The sequence below is a fragment of the Scyliorhinus canicula genome, chromosome 7, assembly GCF_902713615.1.
Source record: "Scyliorhinus canicula chromosome 7, sScyCan1.1, whole genome shotgun sequence".
In the NCBI taxonomy this organism is placed as follows: Eukaryota; Metazoa; Chordata; class Chondrichthyes; order Carcharhiniformes; family Scyliorhinidae; genus Scyliorhinus; species Scyliorhinus canicula.
Window position 1 is genome coordinate 115131722 of NC_052152.1, and position 14262 is coordinate 115145983.

Here is a 14262-nt window from a genome sequence, read left to right on the forward strand (position 1 = left end):
GTGAACTGGAGGAGAAGTTTGAGCTCCCCCGGGGAATATGTTCAGGTACCTTCAGGTCAAGGCGTTTGCTAGGCGACAGGTGGAGGGGTTCCCTTTGCTGCCCCCACGGAGGGTGAGGGATAGGGTGCTTTCGGGGGTGTGGGTCGGGGATGGGAAGGTGTCTGACATCTACCAGGTAATGCAGGAGGTGGGGGAGGCGTCGGTAGAGGAGCTGAAGGCTAAGTGGGAGGTGGAGCTGGGGGAGCAGATTGAGGAGGGGACATGGGTGGACGCCTTGGAGTGGGTGAACTCCTCCTCTTCATGTGCGAGGCTTAGTCTCATCCAGTTCAAGGTGCTGCACCGGGCCCACATGTCCGGATCTAGGATGAGTAGGTTCTTTGGGGACAAAGACAGGTGCGTCAGGTGTTCGGGGAGTCCAGCGAACCATGCCCATATGTTCTGGGCATGCCCGGCACTGGAGGAGTTCTGGAAGGGGGTGGCGGGGACGGTGTCGAGGGTGGTGGTATCCAGGGTCAAGCCAGGTTGGGGACTCGCGATATTTGGGGTTGGGGTGGAGCCGGGAGTGCAGGAGGCGAAAGAGGCCGATGTCTTGGCCTTTGCGTCCCTAGTAGCCCGGCGGAGGATCTTGCTGCAGTGGAAAGATGCGAGACCTCCGAGTGTGGAGACCTGGATTAATGACATGGCGGGATTCATTAAGTTGGAGAGGGTCAAGTTCGCCCTGAGGGGGTCGGTACAAGGGTTCTTTAGGAGGTGGCAGCCTTTCCTCGACTTTCTGGCTCAACGATAAGGTGCTAGGCAGCAGCAACCGGGGAGGGGGGGGGGGGGTGGGGGGGGGGGGGGGGGGGTGGTTAGGGGGATAGTGTTTAAGTTAATTTGCTTATTGTTAATTTATTCTGTTGTTTATTGGGGTTGGGGGGGTGGGTGGGGGGGGTTTGTTATATGCGTTGTTACGGGTGCCGGGGGGTGTTTATTATTATTATTGTTATTATTGTTTTGTTGATATATATTTTTCAAAAAATTCCAATAAAAATTATTTTTAAATTAAAAAAAAGAAACTTTTCCATTGAAACGCGTCCAAGGTAGGTGACAATGGCCTCAATGTCAATGACTGACTCCTCTCTCCATTCAGGCACTGATGACCTCAGCAAAGAGTTGTAAGATCGTGCACATTTAGCAGGGGGTTACCAATATCCTCTTGCACAGGGCATTCAACTAAATACCAATTCCTTGCGCAACCGAAAGACAGGCTCCCACTTTCTGCATTCCTAGATTTCTGGAGGCTGGTGATGGATCCCATGGGCCATTGAAAACTCCACGTAAGGAACCCATCACTTTCATGTACACTTGCTGCATAGCTAAACTGGTTCATAGGGCTAATATTACAGAATTAGAGCAGCTTCTCTGTATAGTTTTATTACTTTATAATAATCTTTGTTTCAGTGAATTTAAATCAAATTGGTTAGTCTCAAAACAGTTTCCCTGTAGCTCTCAGATGTCTAGGGTTTGATTTCTTGGAGCTCTATGGTTTGGGATATATGTTGTAAATACAGCAAGAGGTGAAGGATTGTGTTTTTGGATCACTTGCCTCGCTTTACTGCTTCATGGATAGGTGAAGCCAGCGTACATCCTCCTAGGGGCTCAGCTCCTTGTTGCAAGAGGAGATTCACACAGGCCTCACTGCCACTGTAGCATGCATTGTATAGTGGAGTGTTCCAGTCAACCGTTGCTATATTTACCTGGCGGAAGAGAAGGTTGATGCCCAAGTTTATGTTCGTATATCAGTTTTAGTGTGACCATTTATAAATGCGGCCTTAACATTAGTGTAAGCTCATCGTTCAGTTTAAGAATACAGATATATAGATGTTTCAGTAAAGTAACTAGTGAGATCTAGTCTGCGAATGTAGGAATCAGGCTTCTAGAAGGATACTCAAAAAGTGCAGGTAAAGCTACTGAGATTTGCATAAATAAACCCAGATTTTTTCACCTTTATCATTCAATGAAGACCACAAATATAAAATCCAATTATAAACTCCTTTGTACTGCATCAAACAAATTATACCGGAAGGAAAGGGTTAATAAGTAAGCCCAGCTCTTTAAAATTAAGTGTTGCCATTTTGTTTCAAGTGCGCAGTCTCTTTCAATTTTTTGCATGACCATTCACACATTGTTTATCTCGAGCAAGGCCAGTGAGGTACCTTGACATCTGCAAATGTTTAACTGCTATTGATTTATCGTTACAATAAAGTAACGGCAACCTTGCCTATCGAGTGAGGAAGAATCAGTCAATTTAGCTGCAGTAAATACCAAACTGTGGTGTTGCCTTAATGCATGTTAGGAATGGAGGCATTGCCGAAAGCAATGTGGAACGATAGTTGTAAACCCAGACAGGGATTTGGGCTCTCAACTGGTTCCTCCTCAGCCATTGCTCCCTTTGTGTGAAAGAGGGCAGAAACTGAAATATATGAAGAAATAGGAGCAGCATGAGACCACTCAGCCCCTCAACACGCCGCCATTCAAAAAGATTATGACTGATCTTCTACCCGAGTTCCCCCCTTCCCACCTTATCCCCAATATCCCTTGGATCCGATAGTGCCCTAAAAACTATTGTATAGGTGCTGCTGAAGCAGATCAGGCACATCTGTAGAGAGAGAAACAAAGCTAACCATGCAGGCCGCTGACCTTCCATCAGGTCACCAGACCTGCTGAATGTGTCTGAAATCTTCTGTTTTTAGTTCAGATTTCCAGCATGTATAGTACTTTGTTTTTGTCTAAGGAACGGAATTGCATAGGACGGTGAGGAGTTAATATCAGCCCTTTCACAGCAAAGACTGACTGTAAACTAAGTCTGTAAAAATACTCTGGCTAAGCACAACAAGGGAAACATCAACAATGGAAATTTGTGTGAGAAACACAGTGAAATTAAAATTCACAATATTGCTTTGAAATATCGGTGGCTAATTGGGTCTGTTGGCTTCACCCCCTTCCAGTTTATTCAGTATTCACCTTTATATAAAAGACTCTTATGAGCAGGAGGGGGAATTTAAACAGCTCTCACTACCCTTCTGTAAATAGAGAAGCTTTTCTTATTTTTGATTCTCCCTTTATATGTAGTGGCATATTTTCCCCTACCCTTAATTTTGAAGTGCTCCAATCCTCTATGAATAACTAGCACAGCAGACACTAGACAGAAGATAAAATAAAGGTGGTTGGTTTAATTCACTTATCCCCTGGGGCACTGGGGCAGCACGGTAGCAGGGGCAGCACGGTAGCATGGTGGTTAGCATAAATGCTTCACAGCTCCAGGGTCCCAGGTTCGATTCCCGGCTGGGTCACTGTCTGTGTGGAGTCTGCACGTCCTCCCCGTGTGTGCGTGGGTTTCCTCCGGGTGCTCCGGTTTCCTCCCACAGTCCAAAGATGTGCGGGTTAGGTGGATTGGCCATGCTAAATTGCCCGTAGTGTCCTAATAGTAAGGTTAAGGGGGGAGAGTTGTTGGGTTACGGGTATAGGGTGGATACGTGGGTTTGAGTAGGGTGATCATTGCTCGGCACAACATCGAGGGCCGAAGGGCCTGTTCTGTGCTGTACTGTTCTATCTATCACTTACATACAAAATGTGGGAAAGTGATTTTGCCATGTCTGCCCCTCTTTGCACTCAGAGACAGAAGGGAAGGAAAGAGGGACAGGGTCAGGCCACAGTAAAAATACAAGCTATGGTTTATTTGTGTCTAGAATCAAAAGTCTAATGGTGGAGGCGGCCGGGGGGGGGGGTTTCTTCCAAGGGTAGGCTAGTTGACTGTCGCAGGATGATCAGTCTTTCCAGAAGCGAGTTTTCCACGAGGTGAGAAGGCACGTGGAGTTGAATTAAGTTTGAGGGCACAGGTTCCCATGTTCCAATAGTTGACAGAGTAGAGGGACTTGTACCTGAATGGAGCTCTTTCTGCTGATACCTGTCTGACGGTAAGATGGCAGACAGCACAGGCTGCTGCCTGGAGTCCTGTTCTCAAAAAACAATACAGAACAGGAACAGGCCCTTCAGCCCACCAAGCCTATACTGGTCATGATACACCCTTGGCCAAAACCCTCAGCACTTCCTAGTGCCGTGTCCTTCTATACCCATTCTGTGCATGTATAAAGAACAATCTCTGGATGTCAAACAGTAACTGCCTGGGTTCGGGTACACAGGGTATTATTACATGTTCTAGCAGCTTGGGGAGATCATGTGACCCATCTCCCACGACCTCTCCTCAACGTTGGACAAATGATGCATCTTCCTAGGGCTGAAATCTTGGTGTTCAACAGGAGTCAGGATTCCTTTTATTATTGAAACAACGTCTCTGGGACCTAATTATTTAGAAATATAAAGAGGTTTTTTGAGGAAGGGGCATTTGTGCTTTTTTTAAAAAAAAAAAGATAACGAGTTTCTGATGATTTGTCTGAAGGTTAGAAATTCCTCTGGTACGAGTCATGGCTAGTCAGGGTCAACCTTTGTCTATTTTTTAAATTAAAAAAATGATAACTGCTAGAATAGTCTGGTTGACGTTGCTATGGATTTACTTTCCTTCCCGTCTCGACTGTGACAGGAGTGCCACCTGTATTTCAATCAGTTTAACTGCTACAGCCATTGTTTCCTTGGTTGTAATTAGCACACCTGCAGTTGTTTTTATTTATTTATTTTTTTAAATTTAGATTACCCAATTATTTTTTCCAATTAAGGGGCAATTTAGCGTGGCCAATCCACCTACTCAGCACATTTTTGGGTTGTGGGGGCGAAACTCACACAGACACGGGGAGAATGTGCAAACTCCACATGGACAGTGACCCAGAGCCGGGATCGAACCTGGGACCTCAGCGCCGTGAGGCAGTTGTGCTAACTACTAGGCCACCGTGCTGCCCCTACCTGCAGTTGTTTGAAGAAGCTCTCAAGAAGTTAGTTCAGCAGATAGGGAACATCTGCGATCACATCATTCTTAGATGGATATGAAGTGGTACAGATTTATAACTAGAAGTTTCACATGCTGTATTCACTCGTGTTCTATCAGTTAGATAGAAAATTAGGGGACGTGTGCTGATGTGTGTGAAAAGTTATTGCTGAGCAAAAATGGACGCTCATTAACAGTCACTTAGTACGGAGCTGCAAGGAGTAATACGGAAACTTGTGGATTGTCACGTAGAAAGGGTACAGTATTGGAACGGAGACTTAAGATACAACTGAAGTCTGCAGCCTCTATGCCAAACTCGCAACTGTGACGATGTTTGAATCCTCTGATTAAACCGGCAAAGTTGGTTGCCAGTGGTAACAGAAAGTGCCGAAACAACTCAGGGGGTCTGGCAGCATCTGTGGAGAGAGAAACAGTCATATGCACTTGAGACATTAACTTTGTTTCTCTCTCCACAGATCGGCCTGCTGAGTTTTTCTAGCATTTTCTGTTTTTATTTCAGAATGCCAGCAGCTGCAGTATTTTGCTTTTATATTGGTTGCAAGTAATTCTAAGTAGCTGTGACAATTGAAATTAGTGTTACAAACTTTATTAATTAGAACACACATATTTACCCCTCCTCTGACAACTAGAAATTAGAAACTGAGATTTTGGGTTTCAGATGCCGATAAACCGAGGTATTTATTTGGTCAAAGTACTGACCCCAATAACATAGGTCCATGAATATGCCTTTTTCCAAAATCACAAATCATTCACAGATACATAACCCCACCACCTAGACCTCCACGGTATTAAGAACATAAGAACTAGGAGCAGGAGTAGGTCATCTGGCCCTTCGAGCCTGCTCCGCCATTCAGTGAGATCATGGCTGATCTTTTGTGGACTCAGCTCCACTTTCCCATCCGAACACCATAACCCTTTATTGCTTTATTCTTCAAAAAACTATCTATCTTTATCTTGAAAACATTTAATGAAAGAGCGTCAACTGCTTCACTGGGCAGGGAATTCCATATATTCACAACCTTTTGGGTGAAGAAGTTCCTCCTAAACTCAGTCCTAAATCTACTTCCCCTTATTTTGAGGCTATGCCCCCTAGTTCTGCTTTCACCCACCAGTGGAAACAACTTGCCCGCATCTATCCTATCTATTCCCTTCATAATTTTAAATGTTTCTAGAAGAGCCTCCCCCCCACATCCTTCTAAATTCCAACAAGTACAGTCCCAGTCTACTCAACCTCACTTTGTAATCCAAACCCACCAACTCTGGGATTAACCTAGTGAATCTCCTCTGCATAATCTCCAGCGCCAGTACGTCCTTTCTCAGGTAAGAAGACCAAAACCGAACACAATACTCCAGGTATGGCCTCACTAACACCTTACACAGTTGCAGCATAACGTCCCTAGTCTTAAACTCCATCCATCTAGCAATGAAGGACAAAACTTAATTTGCCTTCTTAATCACCTGTTGTATCAGTAAACCAACATTTTGCGGCTCATAGAACATACAGTGCCGAAGGAGGCCATTCGGCCCATCGAGTCTGCATTGACCCACTTAAGCCCTCACTTTCACCCTATCCCCGTAACCCAATAACCACTCCCAACCTTTTTGGTCACTAAGGGAAATTTATCATGGCCAATCTGCACGTCTTTGGACTGTGGGAGGAAACTGGAGCACCCGGAGGAAACCCACGCAGACACGGGGAGAATGTGCAGACTCCGCACAGTGACCCAGCAGGGAATCGAACCTGGGACCCTGGCGCTACCACTCATGCACTAGGACACCCAAGTCCCTCTGCACAGCAGCATGTTTTAATATTTTATCAGTTAAATAATACCTTTTGCTGTTATTGCTACCAAAATGGATAACCTCACATTTGTCAACATGTATTCCATCTGTCAGATCCTAGCCCATTCACTTAATCTATCCAAATCCCTCTGCAGATTTCCAGTATCCTCGATACTTTTTGCTTTACCACTCATCTTAGTGTCGTCTACAAACTTGGGACACATTGCACTTGGTCCCCAACTCCAAATCATCTATGTAAATTGTGTATAATTGTGGGCCCAACACTGATCCCTGAGGGACACCACTAGCTACTGATTGCCAGCCAGAGAAATCCCCATTAATCCCCACTCTTTGCTTTCTATCATTTAATCAATTAATTATCCATGCTACTACTTTACCCTTCACACCATGCATCTTTACCTTATACAGCAACCTTTTGAGTGGCACCTTGTCAAAAGCTTTCTGGAAATCCAGATATACCACATCCAGTGGCTCCCCATTATCTACCGCACTGGTAATGTCCTCAAAAAATTGCACTGAATTAGTTAGGCATGACCTGCCCTTTATGAACCTATGTTGCATCTGTCCAATGGAACAATTTCCTTCCAGAAGCCTCTCTATTTCTTCCTCGATGATAGATTCCAGCATCTTCCCTGCTACCGAAGTTAAGCTAACTGGCCTATTAATACCCGCTTTCTGCCAACCTCCTTTTCTAAACAGTGGTATCACGTTTGCTAATTTCCAATCCGCTGGGACCACTCCAGAGTCTAAAGAAAGATTATTTCCAATGGGTGACTGACTAGGGAACACAGCTACATATCTACAAAACAAAATAGTGCGGATGCTGGAAATCTGAAATAAAATCAGAAAATGCTGCCAATATGCAACTGGTCAGGTAGCAATTGTGGAGAGAGAAACAGAGCTAACATTTCAGATCAGTGACCTTTCATCAGAACTGGGAAAAGCTAGAAACGCAATAATCTTTCGTGAAAGGGCTTTGGGCGAGAGAGCAGAAGGGGAAATCTGCGATGGGAAGGCGACGAACATGGAGATTAAATGACAAGGGGATGGCGGTGCAGGATGAGCATGGGACAAGCAGCCAGCCACTATAATCCGCATGGGATCTCCCCAATGTAGATTGGACCGCAACATGAATGGCAGAAACAATACACTAAATTAAATGAAATACATGTAAATCATCATCTAGTAGACCAGAACTTCAGTATCACTTAAAAAGACATTTTGTCAAAGTTTTTGTCTTGCACTCATCACGACGATCACAGGAATATCAATATCAGGGGAAACAACAACTTTGTATTGTATAAGAAGAGAGTGCTGATTGGTTAGCAAGTGGACTCGGATTGATAGAGGTGTGGCCATGGAGAATGCACCAGCTAATGGTGACCAGTTAATGGCCAATCAACCAGGCAGCTGGACTCTGATCACAGTATTGTCCTGTGGAATGAACCAGCAAATGGCTATCTCTTATTTTGTTCAGCTGAGCAGGGTTGGGATTGAACATTATCAACGTTTGGTGCCCGACTAAAACTTGTGCACTATACACAGCACTGCTGAAGCTAGTGATGAAACATGCAGTCCAGGTCAGTGGAGGAAGCAGATGAGATCCCAGTCTCCAGATAAAGGGATGGAGAAAGCGCAGTTGGTAAGTGTCACTCCCACACAGTTCAATAAGGAATTTCAACAGTAAGCTTAATTGATCTCGCATTGGTGAACCATAAGGTCCATAAACTAAGTGTGCAATTTAACAAAATATTGAAGAAAGAAGAATTTACCCATGGACCATTAACAAATTGATTAACAAAGGCCATAAAGCATAACGTAAGGCAACCCAAATTGACGTCTGCAGTACTTATGGATCAGCTTGTACAAACACAGGAAAATCTGAGACAAATTCATGAGGGAGAAGTACCCATCTGGATTACAAATAAACAGTTGGCCAACCTGTCTGGAAAGACAGGGTCGAACATAACCAGTTGTCAACTCAAGGGTTTAATATGCATGTATTCAACAAATACTGAATGTGTGATGAGAAACGCAATGTTGTTTGGCATGGCCTTAGCAAGGAATACCTCTACAGGAATGGTATATGTTAATTGACTAACCATACTTTATATTTGCATCCCCAGTGCCATCCTGGGTGGGAAGGGTTGAACTGGTAGACATCCACAAGCAGGAGATGGTTCGCATGCAGGTTGAGGTATGTAAAACATAACCTGCCTCAATATATTCACCAGATTTCCTATTCAGTATCCCTACTACCTGAACACCTTACTGCGATATGGGAGGAAATTGGAAGGGCACATAAGGCACACTGTACTTTGCAGCAGAAAAGTAAGGACATTGAGCTGACAGATGACACCACCTGGTGAGAGCTCCTGTGGAAATCGGACCCTCAATGTGCAAATTCACCCATGGATCTGGATTAGCTCCCACATTTTGGTACTTGTCCCGTTGGTAATGCTGCCTCGTGTGCTGACTAAAGACACAGAATAAATGGTACTGGCGTGTTCCCTGAAATGTACAGAAAGATAATTTTTGGAAGGCGAGACCACCTACTAGAGAGGACTAGTTTAGTCCTTAGTTTTATCTAAGCAGAGGTCATAAGCATGTTTTGGCTTAACTTGAGTTAGATATTTTATACAAGATATAGTTGTTTCAGCGTTCTCTTAGCATAACACAAAGTAGCAATCACAGACCGAGCCTAGTCACTAAGACATAGGTCAGGTGGTAAGAGGATTTTAGATAAGTGTTATAACCCACAAGTACTGGGTGGGAACAATTAACTTTCCCGTGAACTTTGCAGGATACAAGCTCACCTGTTAAGGAGGCAGGAGCCCTCTAAACAATGTAGAGTTGGATGGTATATAAAGCCGGCCAGTTAGGCCCCAGCAAGGCAGACCCAGTTGGGCTCCACCATGTGATGTATACAATAGTTATTGTAAATAAACTAAGTTTCTTTGGATGACTTGGTGTGGACGCTTTCATGGCCTTATAAAAAAAACTAAGAACCTGAAGCTTGTCAAGACCTTTGAGATCCTCGGATTGTTCGACATGCAGAGGAGCTTGTCGCATGAGGAAAGTTTGAGGACTCTGGGTCTGTACTCGTTGGAGTTTAGAAGGATGAGGGGGTATCTTATTAAAACTTACAGGATACTGCAAGACATGGATAGAGTGGACGTGGAGAGGATGTTTCCACTTGTAGGAAACACTAGAACCAGAGGACATAATCTCAGACTACAGGAACGATCCTTTGGAACAGAGATGAAGAGGAATTTCTTCAACCAGAGGATGGTGAATCTGTGGAACTCATGCCACAGAAGGCTGTGGAGGCCAAATCACTGAGTGTCTTTAAGACAGAAATAGATAGGTTCTTGATCAATAAGGGGATCAGGTATTATGGGGAGAAGGCAGGAGAATGGGAATGAGAAAAATATCAGCCATGATTGAATGGCGAAGCAGACTCGATGGGGCGAGTGGTCTAATACTGCTCCTATGTCTTCTGGTCTTAGGAGACTATGGTAATGGCTACCTTGGGCCAGATGCTGGCTAAGGGTCAAAAGGGAGGGGGTCTGTAAGGAGTGACTGACATATGGGAAACATAGGGGAGGGGGGATTCTCCCCCCCCCCCCCCGCCGGGTCGGAGAATCCCTGGGGGGCGGTGTGAATCCCGCCCCGCCGCTCCGACACCGGCTGTCGTATTCTCTGGGGCAGGTTTTCAGGCGGGGCCGGGGTTTACGCCACGCTGGTCGGGGGCCGTTGGAAGCGGCCCCCTGGCAATTTTCCGAAGGGCGAAGCGGCCATCAGTTCCTGGCCAGTCCCGCCGGCGTGAAGTGGACATGGTCCCACACGACGGGACCTGGCTGGTAGGCCATCTAATGGAGTCCTCGGGGAGGGGGTGGGGGGAAACCGGCCCCGGGGGGGGGGGCATCGTGGCCTGGCTCGCGATCGGGGCCCACCGATCTGTGGGCGGGCCAATATTGTGGGGGCACTCCTTCCTTCCACGCTGGCCTCTGTCGGGCTCCGCCATGGCTGGCGCGGAGAAGAAACCCTTGCGCAGGAACATGCTGGCTGGTCTGCGCATGTGCGAAACCACGCAGGCGGTTCTGCGCATGCGCCAACTCTCACTGGTCCTTCAGTGGCAGTTGGCGCAGCGCCAACCCCTCCACCGTCGGCCTAGCCCCTGGAAGTGCGGAGTATTCCACAACTTCCGGTTGGCCTGCGCTGGAGTGGTTTGCGGCGTTCTTAGGAGTCTGGTAACAGCGGGCAAGAAGCTGTTTTTGAGAATGCTCGTGGGCATTTTCAGACTTGTATCTTCTGCCCGATTGAAGAAGTTGGAAGAGTGAGTAAGCCGGGCGGGAAGGGTCTTTGATTATGCTGCCCGCTTTCCCCAGGCAACTGGAGGTGTTCAGGACTCTCTGAAGTTTCTTGCGGTCTTGGACCGAGCAATTGCCATACCAGGCTGTGATACTTCCAGATAGGATACTTTGTAAGGTGCATCTGTAAGAGATCGCAAGGGCTAATGTGAACATGCCATATTTCCTCAGTTACCTGAGGAAGTATGGGTGCTGTTGTGCTTTCTTGGTTGTAGCGTCAACATGGGTAGACCAGAACAGATTGTTGGAGATGTGTACCCTTAGGAATTTGAAACTGCTAACCATCTCCTCCTCGGCCTTATTGATTCTGGCATTGAGGGATAGATCGTTGTTGCTGGTTCTCAATCTCCCTCCTGTATTCTGACCTGTCATTATTCGAGATCCGGCCCACTATGGTCGTATCGTCAGCAAGCTTGTAGATGGAGTTGGAACCAAATTTTGCCACGCAGTCGTGTGTATACAGGGAGTAGAGTAGGGGGCTAAGTATGCAGCCTTGCAGGGCCCCGGTATTCAATCCTATTGTGGAGGAGGTGTTGTTGTTTATTCTTACTGTTTGTGGTCTGTGGGTCAGAAAGTCGAGAATTCAGTTGCAGAGTGAGGAGCCAAGTCCTAGGTTTTGGAGCTTTGATATGAGCTTGGCTGCGATTATGGTGTTGAAGATGGAGCTGTGGTCAATAAATAAGTGTCTGATGTAGGAGTCCTTGTTGTCGAGATGCTCCAGGGATGAGTGCAGGGCCAGTGAGATGGCGTCTGCTGTGGACCGGTTGCGACGGTATGCGAATTGCAGTGGATCAAGCGTTCTGGGAGTATGGAGGTGATGCGCTTCATGACCAACCTCTCGAAGCACTTCATTACGATTGAAGTCAGGGCCACCGGACGGTAGTTATTGAGGCACATTGCCTGGTTTTTCTTTGGTACCGGTATGATGGTGGTCTTCTTGAAGCAGGTGGGGACCTCGGAACCGAGTAGGGACAGGTTAAAGATGTCCGCGAGCACATCTGCCAACTGGTCCGCGCAGGCTCTTTCCTCACAACCACGGATCCCGTCCAGACCCATCGCCTTCTGAGGGTTCACTTTCAGGAAAGCCGATTTGACTTTGGAAGCTGTGATCGCGCGTATGGGTGTGTTATGGGTTGCTGGGGCACCCGAAAGCGGATCGTTGGTTTGCAGCTCAAACCGAGCATAGAATACATTGAGTTCATCGGGGAGGGGTGCGCTGCTAATGGAGATACTGCTCAGCTTCGCTTTGTGGCCCATTATGTTGTTTAGGCCTTGCCACAACCGCCGAGAGTCTGTAATGCTAGTCAGTGACTCTAGCTTGGTCTGATATTCTCTCTTGGCATCTTGGATGGCTTTGTGAAGGTCATACCTGGATTTCTTCCATAAGTCAGGGTTGCCTGACTTGACCGCCTCAGACCTGTCTTTCAGTGGGGAGTCAATCTCGCGACTGAGCCATGTTTTCCGGTTGGGGAACATAGTACTGCTTTCTTTGGCAGTTGTCCACACATTTGCTGATGAAGTCTGTGACGGTGGTGGCATACTCATTTAAGTTGGTCGCTGAGTCCTTAAACATGGACCAGTCCACCTGTAAAACAACCTTGCTGAAAGTGGTGCGAGATTGGTGCTAGACATGGTGCAAACTTTGAGGGGAGGAGATAAATAACAATCTTTGCCATAGAATCACTACTCGGAGGTGAAAAGTTTTAAAACCACTCAACTACGTTGTGAAAATAAAGTTTTGCACTGGGGAGAAATTAAAAGTGACTGTGAAGGGAATGCAGTCCTTACTGGTTGAAAGTAGATGGCGTTGCTGTGAATTATACATTATAGAGTCAGAGGCCAGCATTCTCCGGCCGTTGGGATTCCTTTTCCCCGTTGGCAGCACACTCCCGTCTGTGGGTTTCCTGGCAGTGTGGGGTGGCTTCAATGGGGAAATCTCATTGATGGTCAGTGGGAGTAGAGAATCTCATCGGCAACGAACGATGCACGGCCAAGAAACACACAGCAAGAGAAGCGAAAAATCCCGCCCATAGAGTTTCACAGCACAGAAAGAGGCCCTTTAGCCCATCGTGTCTGCACCAGCCATCAAGCACGTATCTATTCTAATCCCATTTTCTAGCACTTTATCCGTAGTCTTGTATGGTATGAAGTTTCAAGTGCTGATCTAAATGCTTCTTAAACATTGCTATTATTGGTGTCATGCCTGTTTTGGCGGCTTGGATTTAGTATGTCTTTTCATAGAATCATAGAAACAGGAGGCAGCCATCGAGTCTACAACAACCCTCCAAAAGAGCACCCTACCTCGGCCCCCGTCCCCACCATATCCCTGCAACCCCAAAGCCCTACTTAATCTTTGGACACTAAGGGCAATTTAGCATGGCCAATCTACCTAACCTGCACATCTTTGGACTGTGGGAGGAAACTGAAGCACCTGGAGGAATCTCACGCAAATACTTGAAAAACATGCAAACTTCACACAGACAGTCACCCAAATTCGGAATCGAACCCGTGTCCCTGGCACTGTGAGGGCCATGAATTTGATTCAATTTGAATTTGATTTGCTTCTTGAAGCAAACAAGGAGATGGATTATGTATGTGTTCCGTCCATGCTCCACATTGGCTTTGTCACTCAGGAATATATATTTTTTAAATCTCACTGGTGGAGAAATTTGAAGCTTCCTGCCTCACTTGTTGATATTTGTGACGAGCACACAAGGCACATCTGAAGAAATTAAGAACTGCACATTCAATGAGCTGAATTTATCCAATATATTAAATTTCTGTTAATCGGGCACTTTGGGAGGTTAGTAAGGATGCTGGATGAGAACTAATTCCCTGAACTGAGTGCTGTAGAAACCTCCAAATGCAAATGAGGAGCTTTAATATTTCTGAGCTTTTAAACTTCAGCATAGTAAACTAGATTAAGCTGAAGATTAAATGAAATATTAAACAAAAAGAAAACCCACACAACTGGAAAGTTTTACATTCCATTGAATAATATTATATAAGTTCATAAGATATAGAAGCAGAATTAGGCCATTTGGCCCATCGAATTCGCTCCGCAATTTGTTCATAGCTGATCTCATCCTCGCCTTAGCTCCACCGTCTTGCCCGTTCTCCATAACCCTTCAACCCATGACCAATTAA

At 46.0% G+C, this 14262-nt stretch overlaps 1 protein-coding gene across 8 annotated transcripts in view; it reads right to left on the reverse strand.

Annotated features, from left to right (window-relative positions):
* LOC119969291 (ankyrin repeat and SOCS box protein 9-like) overlaps positions 1–14262 on the reverse strand; it is a 131894-nt gene that overhangs the window by 59404 nt on the left and 58228 nt on the right. For all 8 annotated transcript variants that reach the window (XR_005461326.1, XM_038802713.1, XM_038802710.1 and 5 more), the window contains exon 5: positions 1586–1736. Coding sequence is in view for 7 of the 8 variants with exons in the window: in XM_038802713.1 (XP_038658641.1) it covers positions 1586–1736 (151 nt within the window). In the remaining variant the exon portion in view is untranslated. The remainder of the gene's footprint in view (positions 1–1585; positions 1737–14262) is intronic.